Below are 20,531 nucleotides of genomic sequence, written 5' to 3' on the forward strand. Positions count from 1 at the left end.
ATCTTGTACCAGGGATAGGACATCTTCTCCAACTAACCTGATTGTGTAAGCATCTATGTTAAACAGGAATCGCCAGCATGTGAAGACCTCTGCTTCACTCTTCCCCAGCCACAGGCTCCCCAGCTTTTAGGTTTCTGGACTTCTCGTGGAAAATCAATTCCATTCTCTCAATCTTTCTGTGTGTGTGTCTGTCTCTCTGTTTCTGTATGTGTGTGGTTTCATTGTTTTGTTTTTCTTTTCTTGCTTATTAGCTTGCTAAGAAGAATTTGAATCCCAGAACAGATTATGTAATGAGAATGATTATAAAATAAATTCTTGATGGTATTACTTGCCTGCTCTGGTATAGATTTTTCCATTTAGATAAAGATTTTTGTGGTTTTAGTTATAGAATTGAAAACAAAACCATCAAAATGAATGTCTCTCATTTAAAGCAACTCTCATTGTTGAGAATATTCAATTATGAAGAATACTTTTTAATTGAGTTAGGATTCTGAGTTGCTGTCTCACTCACTGTTACTCGAGGTTCTGGGGGTACCAGCGACTGTCCTTCCCAACTTAGGCTTTAACATCTTTCTCAGGGCTCACAGGCTGCTGCAGAGAATGTCATTGCCAAGTTTCATATATAATACAGCCTTAAAAAGAAAGTTTTTCTTAACATGCACTCTAGGAAACTGTGAAAATGGGTTATAGCCAAAGCACTTATAGGTCAGTGGCTTCTTAAATGTTTTATTTCTAAGGAAATACCAACTAGGTTCTAATTATTTTTTGTTTTGTTTTGTTTTGTTTCAGAAATAATGATTATTTGATATGCTTGAATATCAAACTAGTAATGTGAACACAAGCATACTTTCTATTTTATATCCTTAAAGCAACTTTTTAGTGGGATGGAAAAACACTAGCTTATCTTCCAAAGCATTATAAACTTGTCTAAATACCTTCTTCAAGCTCTGACGTGGAACTTGGATCCTGTTAGGCAGGCTTGTGTGGGCGTACTCCTCTTCCACCTGTCAGTGGACCTAAAGGTACAGATGCTTAGCCACACCCTCTGTCAGGCCTGTTCCTCAGGGGACTCTGACTGAGGCCTCTGGCTGAGCGTGGAGGCTATTTGAATAGCTCTCAGAGGAGCTTTTCCTTTGAACCGTGAGCCTTGAAGAACAAAAGCAGCTCAGCTGCTTTTCTCAAGAGTGCTGCCATGGAGATGTACACGCTGCCCGTGCCTGCCAGGATCTGCTTGGGAGGCGTACTTATTACCACAGCACGTTAGATACCGACAAGTTCTATTGCTCGGCTAATTAGGCCTTTATAGTTTTATTCTTTCATTTGTCAAGGATTTAATTGTTCTAATTGGGACTAATTTTTGTTTGTTGCATTTTGTTACTTTTTGCTTTTGTTTGGTTCTGACTTGATGGACTTGTTTGAAATTTAGGAATTTTTTTTTTTCTTTTTTAAGCTGAACTTTTTGATCTTTTCAGTTTATATGAATTAGTTTTACTTGTGAGTACTAAAAAGAGAACTTTATGCTAGTATAGGAAGTTTTAATAAGTTAAAAGGAACTTTGTAACGCAGTTTGAAAAAATACTCGTGGAGCAGACAAAGAAGCTTGGCAGCTTTCTCTAGGATGGATTCTTACAGGACCTATTTGGCCACTGTCCAGCGCAGTAGCTCTTGGTTGGAAGAGCAGGAAGAAGACATTTATGAAGTTGAGTCTCGAGTGCCTTTGCCACATCCTTATCCTCTGTCTGAACATTTGGATGAAAATAACTCAGTAATTATCAACACTTCTATTTTTCGTTTTACTCACAAGAGAAATGGACATATATTAAAGCTTATTTCTAAAATTTCACTGCCTACCCCTCCTTATTCAGTAAGTATACAAGAGCACTTTAGAAATGCGGTAAACTGTGGTGAGATGAGCATAGCATGGTCTTTATGCAGGCTGAAGGGAACAGGCCCTTGCTTTGCTGTTGGAATGTCAGCTGCTCACACACCTAAGGTGTCTGCAAAGGCTTAACTATGCTCCTAAAACTCCTACATGGCTGCTTCTGACTTCAGATAGTAGAATGAGATAAATAGTAGCTTTCTCCAGTGCCAGTCCTGTCCGTAAGATGGTGTGTCTATGTGTAACACTGATCCAAAATTAAAAAAATGAATGAGTGTATTGGCGAGAAAGGGCAGTGTGCTGTCTAGAACTGCCTAGTGACTTGCTAAGCCAGTTAGAACATGCTTGCAGTCAGTTGCCTTCTTGGCTGTAGCTCTAGACAGGGAAAGGGGGCTTGTATTCTGGATTCTCTTACAGCCCCAGAGACTTGCTTTCTGTTTGAATAAGCCCATTCTATAGAGAAATAACCTTTTCAGCTTTTAAAGTGAAATGTATTTTGTAAACACTGCTAAGGTTAAATTTCAGCAGAAAAATGCCTGCATGTTCAATATTTCCGGTTTGTAGGATCTTTAAATGTGTTGTAAACATTCTTTGTAAGCTATTCTCATTTTTTTATGACTTGTGTGACTTTATAAATCCTAGCTAATATTTAACATGCGAGATGATTTTCAGAATAGTTTTGCTACCTCACAACAAGTTTTAAAGTGACAGAATATTTATTAAAGCTTTACCCACACTTTACTGCTGTTTGCTGAAAAGTAAAAACTCTGAAGTTGAATATATATCATGTTGCACATAGTAGGAATCAATTATGCCCTGCTTGGATGGTAGAAATTTAAGTATAAATTATTTAGGTAAAATTTTGAAGAGAATCTTTTATCCCAGTGAAGTTTGGATCCCAGTATATCCTAGTCTAATTTGTTTGGTAACTTTATTCTGTTTGATTGGTTCGACTCTTTCTTTCTTTCTTTCTTTCTTTCTTTCTTTCTTTCTTTCTTTCTTTCTTTCTCTTTCTTTCTTTCTTTCTTTCTTTCGTTCTTCCTTTCTTCCTTTCTTCCTTTCTTCCTTTCCCTTGTAAATCTTTAAATGCACTGTCATGCCACTTAGCTCACCTTAGATATTATGAAATGAGACATAAAAGCAAAGGTTTGGCAGTTTACTCATGGAAAGCAAGATTGTATTTTGTTTGTTGAATTTCTGCATAAATTTAAAATGTGGAAAGAAATGCGGCTATTTCATTACAGCATGAACTGAAAGTGTGAGTTCACACTTTTAAGTAGATGACAATTAGATAATTTACTGAGGGATTTACGTGTGTGTATTCAGAAGGGATGAGTACTTTTGGAACTAGGGGTTTCAAGAAATTAAAAAAGGTATTTGTATACAGATGAGTTCATACATTATGGTCATGTTTCTTGACAATCTAAATGTTTTACATTTAAAAAGAAGAAATCCTTTTCCCAATTCAAAGTTTTTTTTTATATAAAGTTATCTTTTGTGGTGATATACTTTCCAATTCATATGAATTCTCATTGAAATAGTGTTTTCAGTGATATTTTAAACATCTTATTAAAACAAGAGTTAACTGCATGTTAGGATTTTGGACATTTAAGTAGAGCAGTGGTTTTCAACGTGTGAGCTGTGAACCCTTTGCAGGTAGAACGATCCTTTCCCAGTATTTGCCCACAACCATTGGAAAACACAGATATTTATATTAGAGTTCATAACAGTAGCAAAAGTTATGAAGGAGCAGCAAAAATAGTTTTATGGTTGGGGTTTACTACAGCATGAGGAACTGTATTCATAAAGGGTGGCAGCACTTGGAAGGTTGAGAAACACTGATTTAGAGTGACTATAAGCGTTAGTGACAGTTTTATGGTAGATACTTCTCATGGGAAACACAGAAGTAATTTAAGTATTACACTTTATTATATTAATTATATCAGTATATTAACTATATATGACTGTATAATTATGTATTTATATTATGTTGTTTGTAATTAGACAATAGAATCATTAAAAATCTAGTCCCCTTCAGATGTTTCTGTGGTCCAAGGGTTTTTAATAAACAGTATATCTTAAGAAGCTCTAGAGTTTTTATAAATCCTTTCAGAAGTACAAAGCTTTTAGTTTAATAAGCACATGTGCTGTAATTTCATTTATTACTTCTCTGTGATTTTGCTTTTGATGCTGCATATTATTAGTCTAGCACATAGTTCAGTGGGGACTGAAGCAGTTAACAGTCAAACTGTTGAAGGTTTGCCTAGACCGCATAGTCACCTGCTAGTCTGTGGCAAGTACAGTAGATTTGCTTCCCTCGCTCTGTAGCCCCTCTCTGTGACAGAATGTATGTCCACTGATGGAAAGCAAGGAGCCTCTTCTGCAGCTCCCTGAAACTTGCCTGTACCTCTTACAAAAAGTGCATACAGCAAATGTGTGTGTCGGCCTATCTCGTCCCACATGCTGTTACCACCCCGCAAGCATTTGGCTGTAATTTCCTAAGATGTCTTTATTTGAGAACCTCTCTTAGTTTTTGCTTGTTTATGAGAAATGACACTGAATTTCCAACACTTAATTTTCCTTTGTGTCCTCTTGCCCTCCTGGGTTAGCTTGAACATGCGAAAGTTACACAGACGGAGTTGATGCGCGAGTCATTTAGACAAAAGCAGGAGGCGGCAGAGGCACTTCAGTGCCAAGAGCAGCTGCGGGAGCGCCTTGATAAGGAGAGCAGGGCCCGAGAGCAGCTGGCCTCAGAGCTCAGCAAGGCCGACGGTAAGCACGCTGGCTGAAGAGCCTCTGAGACCTGGAGACGCGCAGCCAGTTTGTAGACCCAGTCTAATTTACAGTGACCATTGAAAGAGAGCGGTAGTTTCCCCTCAGAGTTTCTCTAGGCAATGAAAAAAATGTAAGAATGAAATGCACGGGTGCACATACACACACACTTATAAAAAGAATGTATAGAATTGGCGATAACATTAAAAATTCTAGATAATTCAAAGGTAGGTGAGAGTGAGCATCAGATAATTCCTTAAAAAATGAGGAAGTTGATGCTGAAGCTGTTGTTTGAATGATATAAGCTCATAATTAAATGGTTATTGCAAGTTGCTGAAGCCCTCTTTTACTCTCCTGGGCTGTTGAGGGTGTTGGCCTTCTAGAATTGCTTAAAATATCAGCTTTCTCTGCTATATTTAAAATGTGATTCAATTCACAAGCATTTGGTGTATTTTAAGCTCCTAGGAGCCTGTCTATTTCTGTCGGTTTAATAAACTGAGTTACATATGTGTGTTGTGGTACTTCAGGATAGAAGTACTGGACAGTTTTGGGAAATTTCATGTTTTTGCACAGTGTAAACAAGAAAAAGACTGCACTGTACAAGACACAGGAAAGCTCAGCATCAGGCTGTTAACATTCATTCAAGGCTCTTAAAAGGATGCAGTGATTTAAGGTTTCGCTAACAGAATGCTTTCTGTTGTTAGTATTAGAATCTAACGATAAACTTGACCTAGATGCATGTATCTGCTGCCTCATCTCTCAGAAGGCCAGCGTAGAGGATCACAATGTTCAAGGCTAGCTTAGGGTACAACAGTAAGATTCTGTCTCAAAAAACAAAACCTGATGGTGAATTTAAATTGGAAGCAATTCCATTTCCTTACATTGTATCTTATAGTTCTCATTGATGGATATTTGGATGAAAAAATTGTTTTCGAAAGACAAATTCAGGAAAAAACTGATATAATACATCGTCTTGAGCAAGAGTTGTTATGTATGAGCAGCAGGCTGCATGAGTTGGAATCAGAGCACCAGCGGATGCAAGAGGAACGGGAGTTGCTGTCCATGCAGATGGAGGTCTTGAGGGCAGAGGCCGGCCCAGTTGAACAGCGTATGTACTGAGACTTTGTGTCCTGTAGCTCCTTCTCTGTCTTTATTCTTCAGATGCTCATACGACAGGTTATCCTCTTCAGTGCCATTACTCAGACATTTTATACACGAACTTGGAAAATCATAAGAAAATATACTTTAACAGTAAATGTCATTAGCCATTTTCATGAAATTACATTATGTATTTTGCCTCTAAGGATATTAACAGTTAACAGAAAATGAAGATTCTTCATGTTCAAACAGCTATATCAGAAGTAAACGTGCCAAGCAGTTAGGTGGTGTATTTTGGAAATGGTACCACAGAGGTCTTTTAGTGGAAAAGGGAATGAATATGTCACGAGCACTGACCTGCCTCTGCTTATGAACAGGCGTAGGCAGTGTGGGCCTCCAGTTGAGGAGACCTGGAAGACATCTTGGCTAGGAGGGTTCAGAGATGATGACTAATTTTTACATCTTGAAGTTAAAGCTTGTTGAGCAGTAAACATTTGTCTTTTTGACCATGGACTTTGAATCCAGTTTCCCCCACCTTCTTTGATTTTAAGTGCACAGTAGGGCTCTATAAATTTGGAGTTTCTCTAGTTTTACCAACTTAGAAACGCAACCTACACCTCCCCACCCCCCTGAGGGAGTGTTCAGACTGGTTTGGCACAGGTCTAGGGCTGGACTTTTTAAGGTTGAAAGCTCTCGTGTCATACAGACAGGGTATGCAAGAGACAGAATGGCGATAAGCAACGATGTCAGCTTTTTACTGTACAGATGTGCATTATCCTGTGTGAGGAGGTAGAAGACATAACTGTGCTTTTGTTTTCTGTTTTCTCTTCACTCTAGTAGAGCCAATAGCTGCTGCTGCTGATGCAGCACCTGAACCAGGTGTGTGCGGTCGCATGCACTGTTGGCGGATGCTACACTCACAACTAAACCTTCGGGTGACCCTTGATTTTCAACTAACACGTCTAATTTTGCAGTTTCTGTTGTGTTTCTTTCATACTTACAGTTTTTCTTTGCAACAGTAACACAGCATAATAAAAACATGTTTTGATTTACTATTAACAACTGAGGTTTGTAGTCACCATCATCTTATTTCATCTGTTTTTGCACAGAGCCTAAAACCATTTTTCTGTTTTTTCAAAGAAAAAAAAATGAGTATTTTTAAGAAACAAAATATTTTCATTTATGAATACATTAAATTCTCTGGTCTCAAGTTTTTCAGTGTGTTCCTTGCAAAACAGAAAATTTTGTAAGACGATGGTAGCAAATGAATTAATGAATTTACTAAGACACTTTGTGTTTGATTTACTTTGATATTAACATCTAATAATGGTATTATTTTAGAAGAAGGATGTTTTCTATAGAACCCAGATCTGAATACAATGTTAGCACATTCAGTTGGTATAAAAATTCTAGAGGGTCTTTTTTTTTTCTTTTGCTCTCTATACTTTCTCAGTACATTAACATCAGCTAATCCTCACACAGACACTGTTCTACACTTATTAATTCATTTCACTTGCTCATATAACAAAACTGAAGACCATCTTATCAGATGTCACAGTCTGCTCTTGATATACTAACCACACCGCCCCTGTACAAGTTCATGTCCCCTTGATGCACAGACATGTAAACATGCAAAGGTAGTTCATGGACAGGGATCTAATATAATAAAGCATAAGAGTAACCAGAAAGTCTGATTTTGTCATCATCCTCTCACTCTTCCCCTTTTCTTGGCTAAAGATTTACAGCATTTTCTGGCTGCACTCATTGGGAGTGCACACAAAGGCAGCTTTGTGGTTTAGAAATGGATTCAGTTTTTCCTGTGCTTAAAAATGTGGTCAGCGTTTTCTGTTTTAATTCAGTTGAACTTTGTACTTTTCCTAGTCATGCAAATGTGTTACTTTGTTATTTACTATGTTGTTTTCACAAAAATATCTTTTTGTAATAGGAATTCTCATTTTTGCTACTTCTTTATAATTTTATTATCAGCAGTTTGCTCTGTTCAGGAGTGTAGGAGTAAACTCCTTTGTTATTTCCATCAGAGAGCATTTACTCTCCCCAAGCATTAGTTAAATTTTTATTTTTGTATTAACAAACCACAAATCATTTTAACGTAAATATTAGGAGAATTGTATATTTTATGATTTACTGAAGTCAGTACCCATTCTTTTCTAAGAGATTGAGGCAAATCCCAGTACCTAGGAGGCAGAGGCAAGCGGATCTCTAGGAGTTCGAGGCCAGCCTGGTCTACAGAGTATTTACTTTTTAATGTATTTAAACCAACGCTCAGCCTTTGTTTCATGAAGATAAAGTTTAAAATAGTAGTCAGTGACTTCATTATCATAACATATGAATCAATTTAACCAAATGTACTGTCACATTTGTAAACAGAATTTCTACAAGAGACAGAAAAACTAATGAATGAAAAGCTGGAAGTACAGTGTCAAGCTGAAAAAATGCGCTGTGACCTGCAAAAACTAGTGAAAGCTCTAGAAACAGATGTTGAAGAACAAGTTAATAGATTTGTAGAGCTGGAGAAAGAAAAAAATGCCGAACTTACAGATCTAAAGCAGCAAAACCGAGCACAGGAGAAACAGCTAGAAAAAATGAGAAAATTTTTGGGTGTAAGTGTCTTCGTCTTGTGCTTCATTTTGAAACCATGTGTTGGTTGTTTGAATGAACAGGTAGATATGAATGGGTGGAGGGGGGGGGGGTGGCTAGCTGGACGAATGGACAAATAGGTGAGTAGTTGGGCGGGTAGCTAGATGGACTGACAGATGGACCTGTGGGGAGATGGGTGAGAAGATGGAAGGGCGTGCAGTGAGGTGGATGGGTGGCTGGATGACCACTAGGGAGGAGGATGGAGCCCAATAGTACAATTCAGGTCTGCCTGCTATTCAGAGTCTTTGAGTTGAATTCTTAGCAACAACAGCAGCGAAAAATTTAAGTGTTTAATGCATGAATATTTTTTTAAAGACAAAAGTACATTCAGTTTATGAATAGCTGTAAGCAACGAGGTTCTCCAAATTCGAAGTTAAGCTTTTTCCAGTTTTTCCTTTAACTAGTAGCCAAAACAGATGAGACTCCCAAGAGCTACAACTGCTTCCTGCACAGAAGATAAGCACAGCGCCCAGTGTGGCACTTGGCCCTAGCATGACTGTCGTCCTGGCATTGCTCTCCCCCAAAATGTCATTTTTTTTTCCTTTTCACACAGCACATCTTCTTTAGGGCTTCATAAGCTTATGACCTTCACTTGTCTGAGAATCAGTTGCTTACATTTTATATATTTGGGTATAATAGGATTAAGCAAACTGATTTATGCTGCTCATTAATCTGTTCTAAGACTGAATTAGCAGTAGGTTTTTCTTGTTTACAAATTCATCTTACTCTTCTTCTGCATTTAACTTAACATTGTTTGAATAAGAAGGATGATTCTGGAAATGATTTCTAAATACTCAAGTTCTTATTGAAGAGCCCAGAGAGACAATGAACTATAACCACCAACCCCCAAAAAGGGTTTACTAGTTAAGCGTTTTTGGTTTGGGGTGTTTGTGTATCAGTCTATTATTTTTAAACCCCCTGTATCTTACAGGGATATAAGAAATGATAGGGACAATAAATATTAAACAAAAAAATAATAGTGTTTCATGTACCTTATAGTTTTGTTTGTTTGGTTTTAGACAGGATCACTGTGAAACCCTGGTTCATGTTGAACTTGCTAGGTAGACCAAATGACCTTACAAAATTTGCTTGCTTTTGCATCTCAAGTACTAGGATTAAAGGCATGTGCCGCCATGCCCAACCTATTATTATCATCGTTTTCATTGTCATTACTGTTATCATTATCTTTAAATTTCAGGAGCAAGCGATAGATAGAGAGCATGAGAGAGATGTGTTCCAACAAGAAATACAGAAGCTAGAAGAACAACTTAAGACCGTGCCTAGATTTCAGCCTGTGAGTGAACACCAAACCAGAGAGGTAAGGACTTATATCCTCTCTTATATTCATTTGTGTCTTGAATTTAAAGTAATGCATCTTCAAAAACTCACAAGTGGATTCTGTATATAGTATATGTAAATCAAAAACTTAAGTGTCATTTACATGTAAGGCACCTGTTAACCAGAAAATATGTTGTCCTGGGCTGAGACTGTCTCAGAGTGCTTATCTAGCATGTTTGAAGCCCTGTGGTCAAACCCCACTACTGTGTGCATGGGGGGGGTAAAATTTGGAATTACTCCCCTCTGTGTATTACACAACTAAATAAACTTTCTTTTTCATGTCCATAGTCTCACTTCTGATAAGAGTGATTCTCAGTTATTTGCAGGCTAGCAAGATGACAGAGTGCACTGTGCTGGCTAATTTTGGGTCACCTTGATACAGGCTAGAGTTATCTGAACTTCAGTTGAGAAAATGCTTCAATAATCTGGCTGTAGGATGTTTTCATTTTCTTTTTTTTTTTTTTTACAAAATATTTTATTTTTATTTTTTTAATTTTTCATCAATTACACTTTATTCATTCTGCATCCCCCCATAAGCCCCTCCCTCCTCCCCTCCCAATCCCACCCTCCCTCCTCCCTCTGCATGCATGCCACTCCCCAAGTCCACTGATAGGGGAGGTTCTCCTCTCCTTTCTGATCTTAGTCTATCAGTTCACATCAAAAGTGGCTGCATTGTCCTCTACTATGGCCTGGTAAGGCTGCTCCCCCCCAGGGGGAGGTGATCAAAGAGCAGGCCAATCAGATTATGTCAGAGGCAGTCCCTCTTCACATTACTATGTAACCCAATTGGACTCTGAACTGCCCTGGGCTACATCTGTGCAGGGGTTCTGGGTTATCTCTATGAATAGTCCAAGGATGTTTTCTTAATTAGTGATTGATGGGAGGGCCCAGTCCATTGTGGGTGGTGCCATCTCTGAGCTTGTGGTCCTGGGTTCTAGAAGAAAGCAGGCTGAGCAAGCCATGACGAGCAAGCCAGTTAGAGGAGCCCACAGCCCTCCATAGCCTCTGCATCAGCTCCTGCAGGCCTCCAGGTTCCTGCCCTGTTTGAGTTCTCATCCTGACGTTCTTCAGTGATAGAGCACTCTGTGGAAGTGTAACGCAAATAAACCTTTCCTCCTGAACTTGCTTCTGGTCATCATGTTTCATCACAGCAATAGCAATCCTAAGACACTATGTAAAGGCACTCGCTTCCAGGACAGACAGCCTATTCCTGGAAAGTGGAAGTGGAGAACTGATTACTGCAACTAGGTCTCTGACTTCCATATGTATGCTGTGGCACATATTCTCTCTCTCTCTCTCTCTCTCTCTCTCTCTCTCTCTCTCTCTTTCTCGCACACACACACACACGCACACACGAATGACTATAATAAAAAGTTTATTTGCATTAACTCTTTACTATGTCACCTCCCATTCTCTTCTGAATCTGCTCCAGGTAGGTTTCCAGCTCCTCTGTCTGTTAGAGATGAGGGTATTAGCCTCCCAATGGCTTCTCTACCATGGCTTGTTCCCAAATACTTGAGACAGAGACCTCTTGGATTTATAAAAGCTTTAAAGCACAGTAACTGGGCAGGTATCAATCCCCTGAGCTATTTTTCTATTTCCCAGATACACACCCCATGTTACTTGCCTTAATCCTAACTGTCATAGTTGCTTCTGTTCTATCATGCCAGCCTTCATGGCCACACGCTCATCGTCCATACTGCCCCCTGGTGACTTTTTTTTTCTTCCAGCTTCCTTTCCTTCTGTTACATAGTTTGCTTCCTCTCTCTTCTCCCGGCTTCCTGGTAACCTCTGAGACCCCAAGCCTGGGAACTTCATCTCCATTTACTTCTCTTCTGCCAGTTACAGGCTTCAGCAACTTTATTAATTAGGTAGAGCAAGGGTTACACAACAAAGATTGGTGTACTTGAGGATGTGCTCCTCTGGCCAGCAACCAGATCTTGGGGACCAGTAATTGGGGACCATAGTATCAGACCAAACCCCATCATCTGTCCTTGGGTTTTTACCATCTGCTCTATTTAAGGTATTATTATGAAGCACCTCTTGGCTCTCTAGAAGTCATTCTTACCTTCACCCGCTCAGTTACTCGGAGACATTCCATAAAGTCTTCTGGAAGCATTGTGTTATCTTAGCATCTGCAATTCACTTGCCCCACTAGTCTTCTCTTTCTGTTGTTTCTCCTCTACCTGCCAGAATTAGTGGAGTGACCCCCAAGACATAGGTTGAGGCCCCTTTTTCTTCTGTGCTTTTGTTTTCTTCCCAGCAGTCATATATTAATGGCCACGTGTGTACCTTCATTTTTAGCATCTCTGTTGAGTGCTACACTTAAATATTCAACTGCCATCTCTTTCCACTTACCTCAAGAGTGACATAGCCATAAAATACCTTGCCTTTCCCAGAAAATATAAAATACTCCTCTTCATCTCAATGAATTGCATATCTTTTATACATTCTCTATTGCTAAGACCTAGAATTCTTCAGTCATTGTGGTTTTATTAGCCCTGTCACCATCCTCTTGGTAGGTCAAATTTATACTATATCATTTTTCTACCTTTATTCATTTCCATTCATCTTAGTTGTCATGATTATTTGAATGGATGCTTGTGTTAACGTCCTAACCAGTCTCTCTGCTACTTTTTCTTTCTTTTCTTCAGTGTGTGTGTGTGTGTGTGTGTGTGTGTGTGTGTGTGTGTGTGTCTATGATGAGGATGTGCTACAGTACATATGTGGAGGTCAGAGGACAAGTTGTGGGATCATTTGTCTTCTTGCATATCAGGATGGAACTTAGGTCAGTAGGCTTGCACCTTGCTTATTCTTCTCACCACTCCTTTCCCTCCCCACTGTTCCTTTTTCATATTCTGAAATGTAGCCAGAACTCTGTTTACTAAATGTGTACTGTGTGAGTGAGGGAAGTTCACTGTCCGACTCCTAAAGATGGCTTGTCTTGGAAATAGCAAGATAGTACTTGAGGTAAAGCAAACCCCATTAGACTGTTGCTCACTGGTTACTGGGTATGTGAGAGTGACCAAGTTGTTTAGCTCCTGAAAAGCTTCCACCTTACAGGAGTATGGGCATGGCCTTAGTAGAGAATTAGACTTAACTATGATGGTAGTATTTCTAAAAATTGTAATTCTTAAAATTATAATTTTCATGCCGTTTATTGAATTTCACTTATCTTCAAAGAATTCTAAATAAATATAAAACACAAAAAATGTTATGTCTTTTAGAGCACTAGAAAAAGCAATACCTACCCAACTGTTTTGTAGTCATTACCCCCTAATGCCTCTAAGTATATTTTTAGCTTTTGAAAAAGACAAAACTCGAACGATGTTTTAAACTCTATTATCTAGAGCAGTGGTTCTCAACCTTCCTAATACTGCAGCCCTTTAATACACTTAGTTCCTCATGTTGTGGTGACGCTCAACCATAACATTATTTTCACTGCTACTTCATAACTGTAATTTTTCTACTTTATTAACTATAATGTAAATGTCTGATATGTGGGAAATCTAATACATGACCCCTGTGAAAAGGTCAGTTGACCCCCAAAGGGCATGCGACTACAGCTTGAAGACTGCTGACCTAGATGGTCATTTGCTGTGACCTAAGTTGCCTTAGGTTGACAACATTGGCTATGACATTCTGAGACACCTGACAAGACTTTGCATGTGTGCCTTGGGGAACCTAGCGCTTCATTTGTTCCCTCCCCACCTCTCTGATCCCCTGCAGTTCAGTAAACTACCTAGAAATGTATTGCCCCATTTCATCACACCTGCTGTGTTGTCTGTTTTCTTGATTTTACTCTGATCTTAGTCTACCTGTCATTGCTTGGTTTTCCTCAGCAGCTTCTTATTCGTCTATCATCTATCCATGTATCTATCTATCTATCTATCTATCTGTCTGTCTATCTATCTATCTATCTTATGCATGGTGGTGTTTTGCCTGAATGTGTGTTTGTGTGAGTACATAGGATCCTCTGGAACTGGAGTTGTAGACAGCTGTGAGGCTTCATGTGGGTGCTGGGAATTGAACCTGTGTTTTTTGAAAGAGCAGTCAGCACTCTTAATCTCTGAGCCATCTCTCTAGCTCCTTAATAGCTGTATAACTGTCATCCAAGAGCCTGTAGTTAGATTAAGCTTGCTGGGTTTTTTTGGTTTTTGGTTTTGTTTCTGTTTTGTTTTTTGTTTTTTTGTTTTGTTTTGTTTTGTTTTGGTGTCCTGAAAGCAATATTTATCATTTTGGTAGTTTCTTCAAAGTGTCTCACTGAAATGTTGTGTTCTTGTATTTCTTAGAATTACAGTGTTTTTAGTACTTCCTCGTTGATGAGTATATCCTTAAGATAAATCTTGGGGCACTTACTGTTTATTTTTTGGCAGAGTAGAAACCAAGACTAGTGGCACTTAAGGGAATTGATTCCTCCGTGTAACTCTCCTCATCTCTTCTAGCCTATAGAATGTATATGCTAAACCTTTGCCAAATAACTCTGACCAAAATATAACACATGGAAGACTTAAAAGTCATTGTTCTTCACCTCAGAGCAAGTCAGGAAGCACGCTGCAAGTCCGTCATCTTTATTATGGCATTAGGTTGTAGTGTGCTGTGCCTTTAGATAATTCATATTATTCAAAATGAGTTTTCCCTCTTTCTGCCAGGGTAAAGCCATGTTATACAAAATAACTTTTTAAAAATGAGTTCTGTGAACCCTCCCCTACCAGTGGACTTGGGAAGAGGAATGTGTGGAGAAAGGGAAGCAAGGGAGGGATTGGGAGGGGAGGAGGGAGGGAACTAGAGGGGGGGATAAAAAGTAAATAAAGTATAATTAAAAATTTAAAAAAAGAATTGGAAAGAAAAAAACAAAAGACAAATTAAAAAAATGAGTTCTGTGAAAGTCATAGTATTTCTCTTTTAACGAATGTGCCCAGTTTTATCAGTATGCAATATAATTACTTTTGCTAGAGATGACTATTGCTATCCTTATTTTAAAATAAGATTAACATCTTATTAACATCTTGTTAACATCTGCTTTTGGTGGGGGATACTGGGGATCAGACTTGAGGACTTGCATATATTAGGCAAGCTACACTTTACCACTGAGATACATTTTCAAGTCCAAAAAGGTAGTTTTTAAAAATAAATTATTCATAATTATGAATACCCTACATTTTAAAACAAATTTTTCATTATATTTTCAGGTTGAACAGCTAACTAATCATTTGAAAGAGAAAACGGACAAGTGCAGTGAGCTATTGCTGTCTAAAGAGCAACTGCAGAGAGACATACAGGAAAGGAACGAAGAAATTGAGAAGCTGGAGGGCCGTGTGCGAGAGCTGGAGCAGGCCCTGATCATCAGCGCCGTCCCCTCTTCAAAGGTGTGAGGACGTAGATAACACCCACCATCCCTGTCCTGTTCTAGAGGCAGCCACTCTTGGTTACACAAGCCAGCCCCATAAGGAAAAATTATGTTACCTGTAGGCGTTAGGACACAGTGTATCTTCATTCCTATTTCTGTTTGTTTCTACTTCCAGATGCTATGTTTGCATCCCTTGTTTCCGATACAGGAAAATGAGTTAAGACACAAGAGCTAATTGCAATTTTAACTGTCTATTATGCCTATGAGCTTCTAGACTCTTGCCTGACTTGAAAATAAGATGTAATGATGTCCATTCCCATTACTCTACAGAAAACCCGAACAAATAACAGAAGAGCAGAACAAGAAAGCTTGGAGGCAGACAGATGGGAAAGGACTTTTGTTTTATCTGAGGAATGGGTTTTAAATGTCATCAGTTTGTGTTTGGTATATGAAAATTCATGAAAGACTGAGTATCTGTACCTTTTTTAATATTCTCAAATGTAGAGTTTCCCCCTTTAAATTGAAGAAATAGAATTACTGCTAATAAATAAAAATACTACAATGAGTAATCAGGGTGTAATGTCTGAAGTTTTGAAAAGGTTCTTATGTATTTCTAGGTAGAGGACCAGAAACAGTTTGGAGATACTGAGGCTAAACCAGAATTGTCCCTAGAAGTTCAATTGCAGGCCGAGAGAGATGCTATAGACCGAAAAGAAAAAGAGGTAAGGAATTTGTTTTTAAATGACAAATGTGGCTTAATAATTGATTACCTTGAAAGTATCATTTGAGCAGAATGAATGACGTTATTGTCTGAAAGTGAAGTTTAGAGTGTGTCTCAGTATACTGCCTTGACACTTGACCTTGAAGACAATAAACTGAACAAATAAGCTGATGAAGAGCCATGTTCATGCAGAGAGAGCCTTGAAGCAGGGAGATACTTAATGAAAAAGGAGCTGGTATGGAACCATGGTAAGCTAGTGCTTCTCTCCTGCTGCCTGTGATGTGGGCACTAAGTCACTGCCACTCTGCTGGGCGTTGTTATCAGCTTCGGTTGTTGTTCATATTTAAAATATTTCCCTGAGAGATTATTGCATAGTTATTTCAAAAGTGAAGCATGTTACTAAAATAACAGATTAAAATTAGAGGAACTGGGGCTTAGCATGTCGCTCGTCATTAGGGCTTACCTTGTGCAAGCATCTAGGATTCCCCACATTACAAATCGCAGCAGTTTTCTCTACTCCCTACTTGAAAAGAATCACATCCAACTGGGAATGGTGGTTCATCCCAATTGCCCACGAGGCTTAGGGAGGTGGAAGGATTGGAGTGAGGAGTTCAGTCAGACTTAGCAATATAACAAGGCCCTATTTTAAAAGACAAAATTCATTATTATGACAAAAGTAAATTCAACTTCCTACTTCATTTATAATATACTTAAGCTTTCTTTTCTTTTTAAAACTTATTTATTATTTGCTTTATTTTCATTTATTTTATGGTTGTAGCCCCGTCCCACCTCACCTCCCAGTCCCACCATCCTCTGTGGCTAGGTAAGGCAGTCCCACCATGGAGAAGTGATCAAAAAGCTGGCGGGAAAGTCCATGTCAGATGCAGTTCCTATTTTCCTTACTTGAGGACCCACATAAAGCCTAAATTGCCCATTGGCTGCATTTTGTAGGGGGCCTATGTCAGTCCATGCATGGTCCTTGTTTGATGCTTCAGCCTCAGCAAGTCCCTCCAGGCCCTGGTTACTTGGCTCTGGTGGTCTTCTTGTGGAGCGCCTAACATCTCCAGGTCCTTTTCTTTTTCCTCCCACTTTTCCACAAAACTCCCTACGCACCACATGATGTTTGGCTTTGAATCTCAGGGTCTGTTTTGAGGCGCTGCTGGGTAGAGCCTCTCAGAGGACAACTCTAAGTAGGATCCTGTCTGCAAGCTTAGCCAAGCGTCAATCATAGTGTCAGGGGTTGGCGCTCTCCCACAAGTAACAAAGAGGATCCAAGGGGGGATGCATAAATCTTGCTTAGAAGAGGAAGCAGAATACACAGAGGCAGTGACCGAAGAAAGAGAACAAGGTAGGTGAGGCAGTGCAGAGAGTTAAGAGGGTAGGGGTCAGACCTGGGATGAGAGCAAGGGTGAGAGTACAGAAAGCCTATAGAGAAAAGAGAAACTGGGGGGCGGGGGTGCTTTCTGTGACAAGCTGGAAACCTAAGTCAGGGTAGGCTCCTGGGGAGGATATGAGGGGTACTCAAGCAGAGATTCATAGTAGCACAGGCGATAGAGATAGAAGATGACACCCTCTTACTAGTCAAGTCTCCTAGTAAAGGGGGTCCGTCAACCCAAATTTACCCTGCATACAAGATGTGCAGGGATCAAAAGATAGAGCAGATACAGCAGAGATTGAGGGAATGCCCGACCATTGCCTGGCCCTACCAAAACCAAAAGCCTTCTGTTCTTCAACACGTGTTACTCTGTAGGTATGGCTTCTAAAGTATTGAGGGGCACATGCTCTCACACAACTGTGTGTAGAAACCAAACAGCCACTGGAATCATTCTTTGGAAGCTGTTTTATTTTTCAAAGATTTGTTTTCTGTTATTTTTAATTGTGTGTTTCTGTGTGGCTATGCGCATGTGAATGCGTTAGCTTCTGTCCACCAGCATGGAAGAGGTGGTATAACTCCCCTTGAACTGGAGTCCATGCCGCTATGAGCTACCTGACCTGAGTGCCGGGAACCAAACTCGGGTCCTCTGAAAGAACTGTATGTACTCAGTAAGAGGGTACTGAGCCACAGCATCTCCGGAGCCCCGCCCCCACTCCTGCCTTTGTGGTTTTGAGACTGGGCTTCTTTCTGGCCTAGAACTCACCAGTTAGGCTGGACTGACTCAGCCAGCCCGGAGATCTGCTCATTTTTACCTCCCCAGATCTAGGATTGCAAGCACGTGCAGCCATGACCTTACATGGATTCAGTGGGTCTCATCTCTGCCAACTAAGTGGAGACATTCTCTAGCCCTGTTCAAATTACAGTTTTTTCTCCATATAGTTTTTCAGGACATTAAATATATTTCAACCAATATTTGTTAGATTTCAATAACATAGAAATGTCAATACAAGCTTTAAAAGATACAAAATAAGCCAGCCTTGGTGGTGCGTGCCTATAATCCCAATACTCAGGAAGGCAGAGGCAGGCGGATCTCTGTGAGTTCGAGGCCAGCCTGGTCTACAAAGTGAGTCCAGGACAGCCAAGGCTACATAGAAAAACCCTATTTCGAAAAACAAAACAACAAACAAACAAAAAGATACAAAATAATTTAGATGACATTTGGAGACCTCATACTAAAAAAGGCATCTATTCAACTGACTGTAGTTTGAAATGATTCTCTCTAGGACAAGAAATTTTTTCTTATGCTTGCAGTCCCAGCTCTGGGGAGGTAGAAATGGGCAGATCTCCGGGCTGGCTGAGTCAGTCTGCATAGTGAGATCCTGTCTTAAGGGGGAAAAACGAAAAGAGAAATGGATGCCTTCAATAAATTATATTTCGTGTATTGCTAATGTGCTTACAGGCAGTAATAGTAAATAATAGTTAACTTTGTTCTAGGCTGAGTGCTAGTAAGGATGAAGAGTATTTTTTTTAATTCTTTATTAATTACACTTTATTCACTTTGTATCCCCCCTTTGGTTCCCTCCCTCCTCCTGTCCCAATCCCTCCCTTCCTCCACCCTCTGCATGCATGCCCCTCCCCAAGTCCACTGATAGGGGAGGTCTTCTTTTTCTTCCTTCTGATCCTAGTCAATTAGGTCTCATCAGGAGTGACTGCATTGCCTTATTCAGTGGCCTGGTAATGCTGCTTCCCCCTCAGAGGGAGGTAATTAAAGAGCAGGCCAATCAGTTCATGTCAGAGACAGTCCCTGTTCCTATTACAGTGGAACCCACTTGGATACTGAACTGCCATGGGCTACATCTGTGCAGGGGCCTTAGGTTATCTCCATGCATGGTCCTTGTTTGGAGTATCAGTCTCAGGAAAGACTCCTGTGCTCAGATTTTTTGGTTCTGTTGCTCTCCTTGTGGAGTTCTTGTCTTCTCCAGATCTTACTGTTTCGCACTTCTTTCATAAGATTCCCTGCACTCTGCCCAAAGGTTGCCCATAAGTCTCAGCATCTGCTTTGATAGTCTGCAGGGCAGAGCCTTTCAGAGGTCCTCTGTGTCAGGCTCCTGACTTGTTCCCTCTTTTGTTCTTCTTCTGATGTCCGTCCTCTTTGCCTTTCTGGATAGGGATTGAGCATTTTAGCACGAGTCCTCCCCCTTGACGAGGAGTATTTTAAATACTCCCTCCCTGAGGTCTTTATCTCACCTGTGTGAGAATTTAATGCTTAGCACAGCACCAGAATTTCTCTCGGATCTCACTGACTTTAACACCTTGTGATACAGTACTCACAGAACATTGGGAATGGATTTGGTATGTTGATGAGAAGCATAAAAACTGTAGTGCCATTGGTAGTATAGACCAGTGTTTCTGGGTTGTTGCCCAGGGATCTGCTGAAGTGCAGGCCTTCTCTACAGCACAAGCATCTATGTATCCAGGGTGCTTCTATGTGCTGCTAATTCTGCTGCTCCCCAGCTTATACTGAATAGCAAGGCTTTAGATCACAGAGATAAGGTTTTGCCTGTAAAATGGTACATAAAAAGAGTGGGTAGTTCGTATAATGTAGGCAGCAATTTTGAACTGAAATAACTCTGTGTACATGTTTTATAACACCTTGTTCTAAAAGTACTCGTAGAGATAAGAATAGTTGTGTAAGGTAATAATTAACATACGCATACATGCTAGTGTATACTGTTGATAAACATGTGATCATCACTGCTCTCAGCAATAAACTGAGAATTATATGTGCAGAATCAGTAAATATATTTAAGTACCTACAGAATTAAGTAGCAGTGTTACAGAAGGAAGATGGAGAGAAGAGAGGACAAAGAAAAGTCTTTGACATTAGCTGTAAGAGAAAGGAAAAGTTTTCAAAGTGGCTTTAGGACAGCATAGATGTGTGACCTCAGGACACATTTCTCCTCCTTTTTTCTTCTTTATAATGGGAATGATCATAGAACAGATTGAATGAGGTTTTGTGTGCGTGTGTGTATGTGATGGTTTGTGACATGGAGGGGCTGACGTGTGACAGTAAGCGTCCACCTCAGGTGTTATTTGAGTAGCCATTGACCTTGTGTTTTTGAGACAGAGTCTTTTACTGGGATCTGTGGTTCAGCAGTTAGACTAGGCTATTTGTCAACAAACCGCTGGGATAATCCTGTCTCCAGCTTCTTGGTGTTATGATTACAAGCTCATACCACCACCTGTGGCTCTCTGCTGAGGGTGCTGGGGATTAAGCTCAAGGCCTCATGTATGATCATCTGAGCTGTCATCCCAGCCTCAAAGTTGACTATCATTTTAC

At 39.8% G+C, this 20,531-nt stretch overlaps 1 protein-coding gene across 11 annotated transcripts in view; it reads left to right on the forward strand.

Annotated features, from left to right (window-relative positions):
* The window catches only part of Akap9 (A-kinase anchoring protein 9), a 131,004-nt gene that overhangs the window by 74,192 nt on the left and 36,281 nt on the right, over positions 1–20,531 (forward strand). For all 11 annotated transcript variants that reach the window (XM_060374050.1, XM_060374059.1, XM_060374057.1 and 8 more), the window contains 6 exons: positions 4,489–4,651; positions 5,547–5,759; positions 8,138–8,370; positions 9,606–9,725; positions 14,938–15,114; positions 15,713–15,817. In XM_060374050.1, coding sequence (XP_060230033.1) covers positions 4,489–4,651; positions 5,547–5,759; positions 8,138–8,370; positions 9,606–9,725; positions 14,938–15,114; positions 15,713–15,817 — 1,011 coding nt within the window. The remainder of the gene's footprint in view (positions 1–4,488; positions 4,652–5,546; positions 5,760–8,137; positions 8,371–9,605; positions 9,726–14,937; positions 15,115–15,712; positions 15,818–20,531) is intronic.

This window comes from Meriones unguiculatus, chromosome 21, assembly GCF_030254825.1.
Source record: "Meriones unguiculatus strain TT.TT164.6M chromosome 21, Bangor_MerUng_6.1, whole genome shotgun sequence".
In the NCBI taxonomy this organism is placed as follows: Eukaryota; Metazoa; Chordata; class Mammalia; order Rodentia; family Muridae; genus Meriones; species Meriones unguiculatus.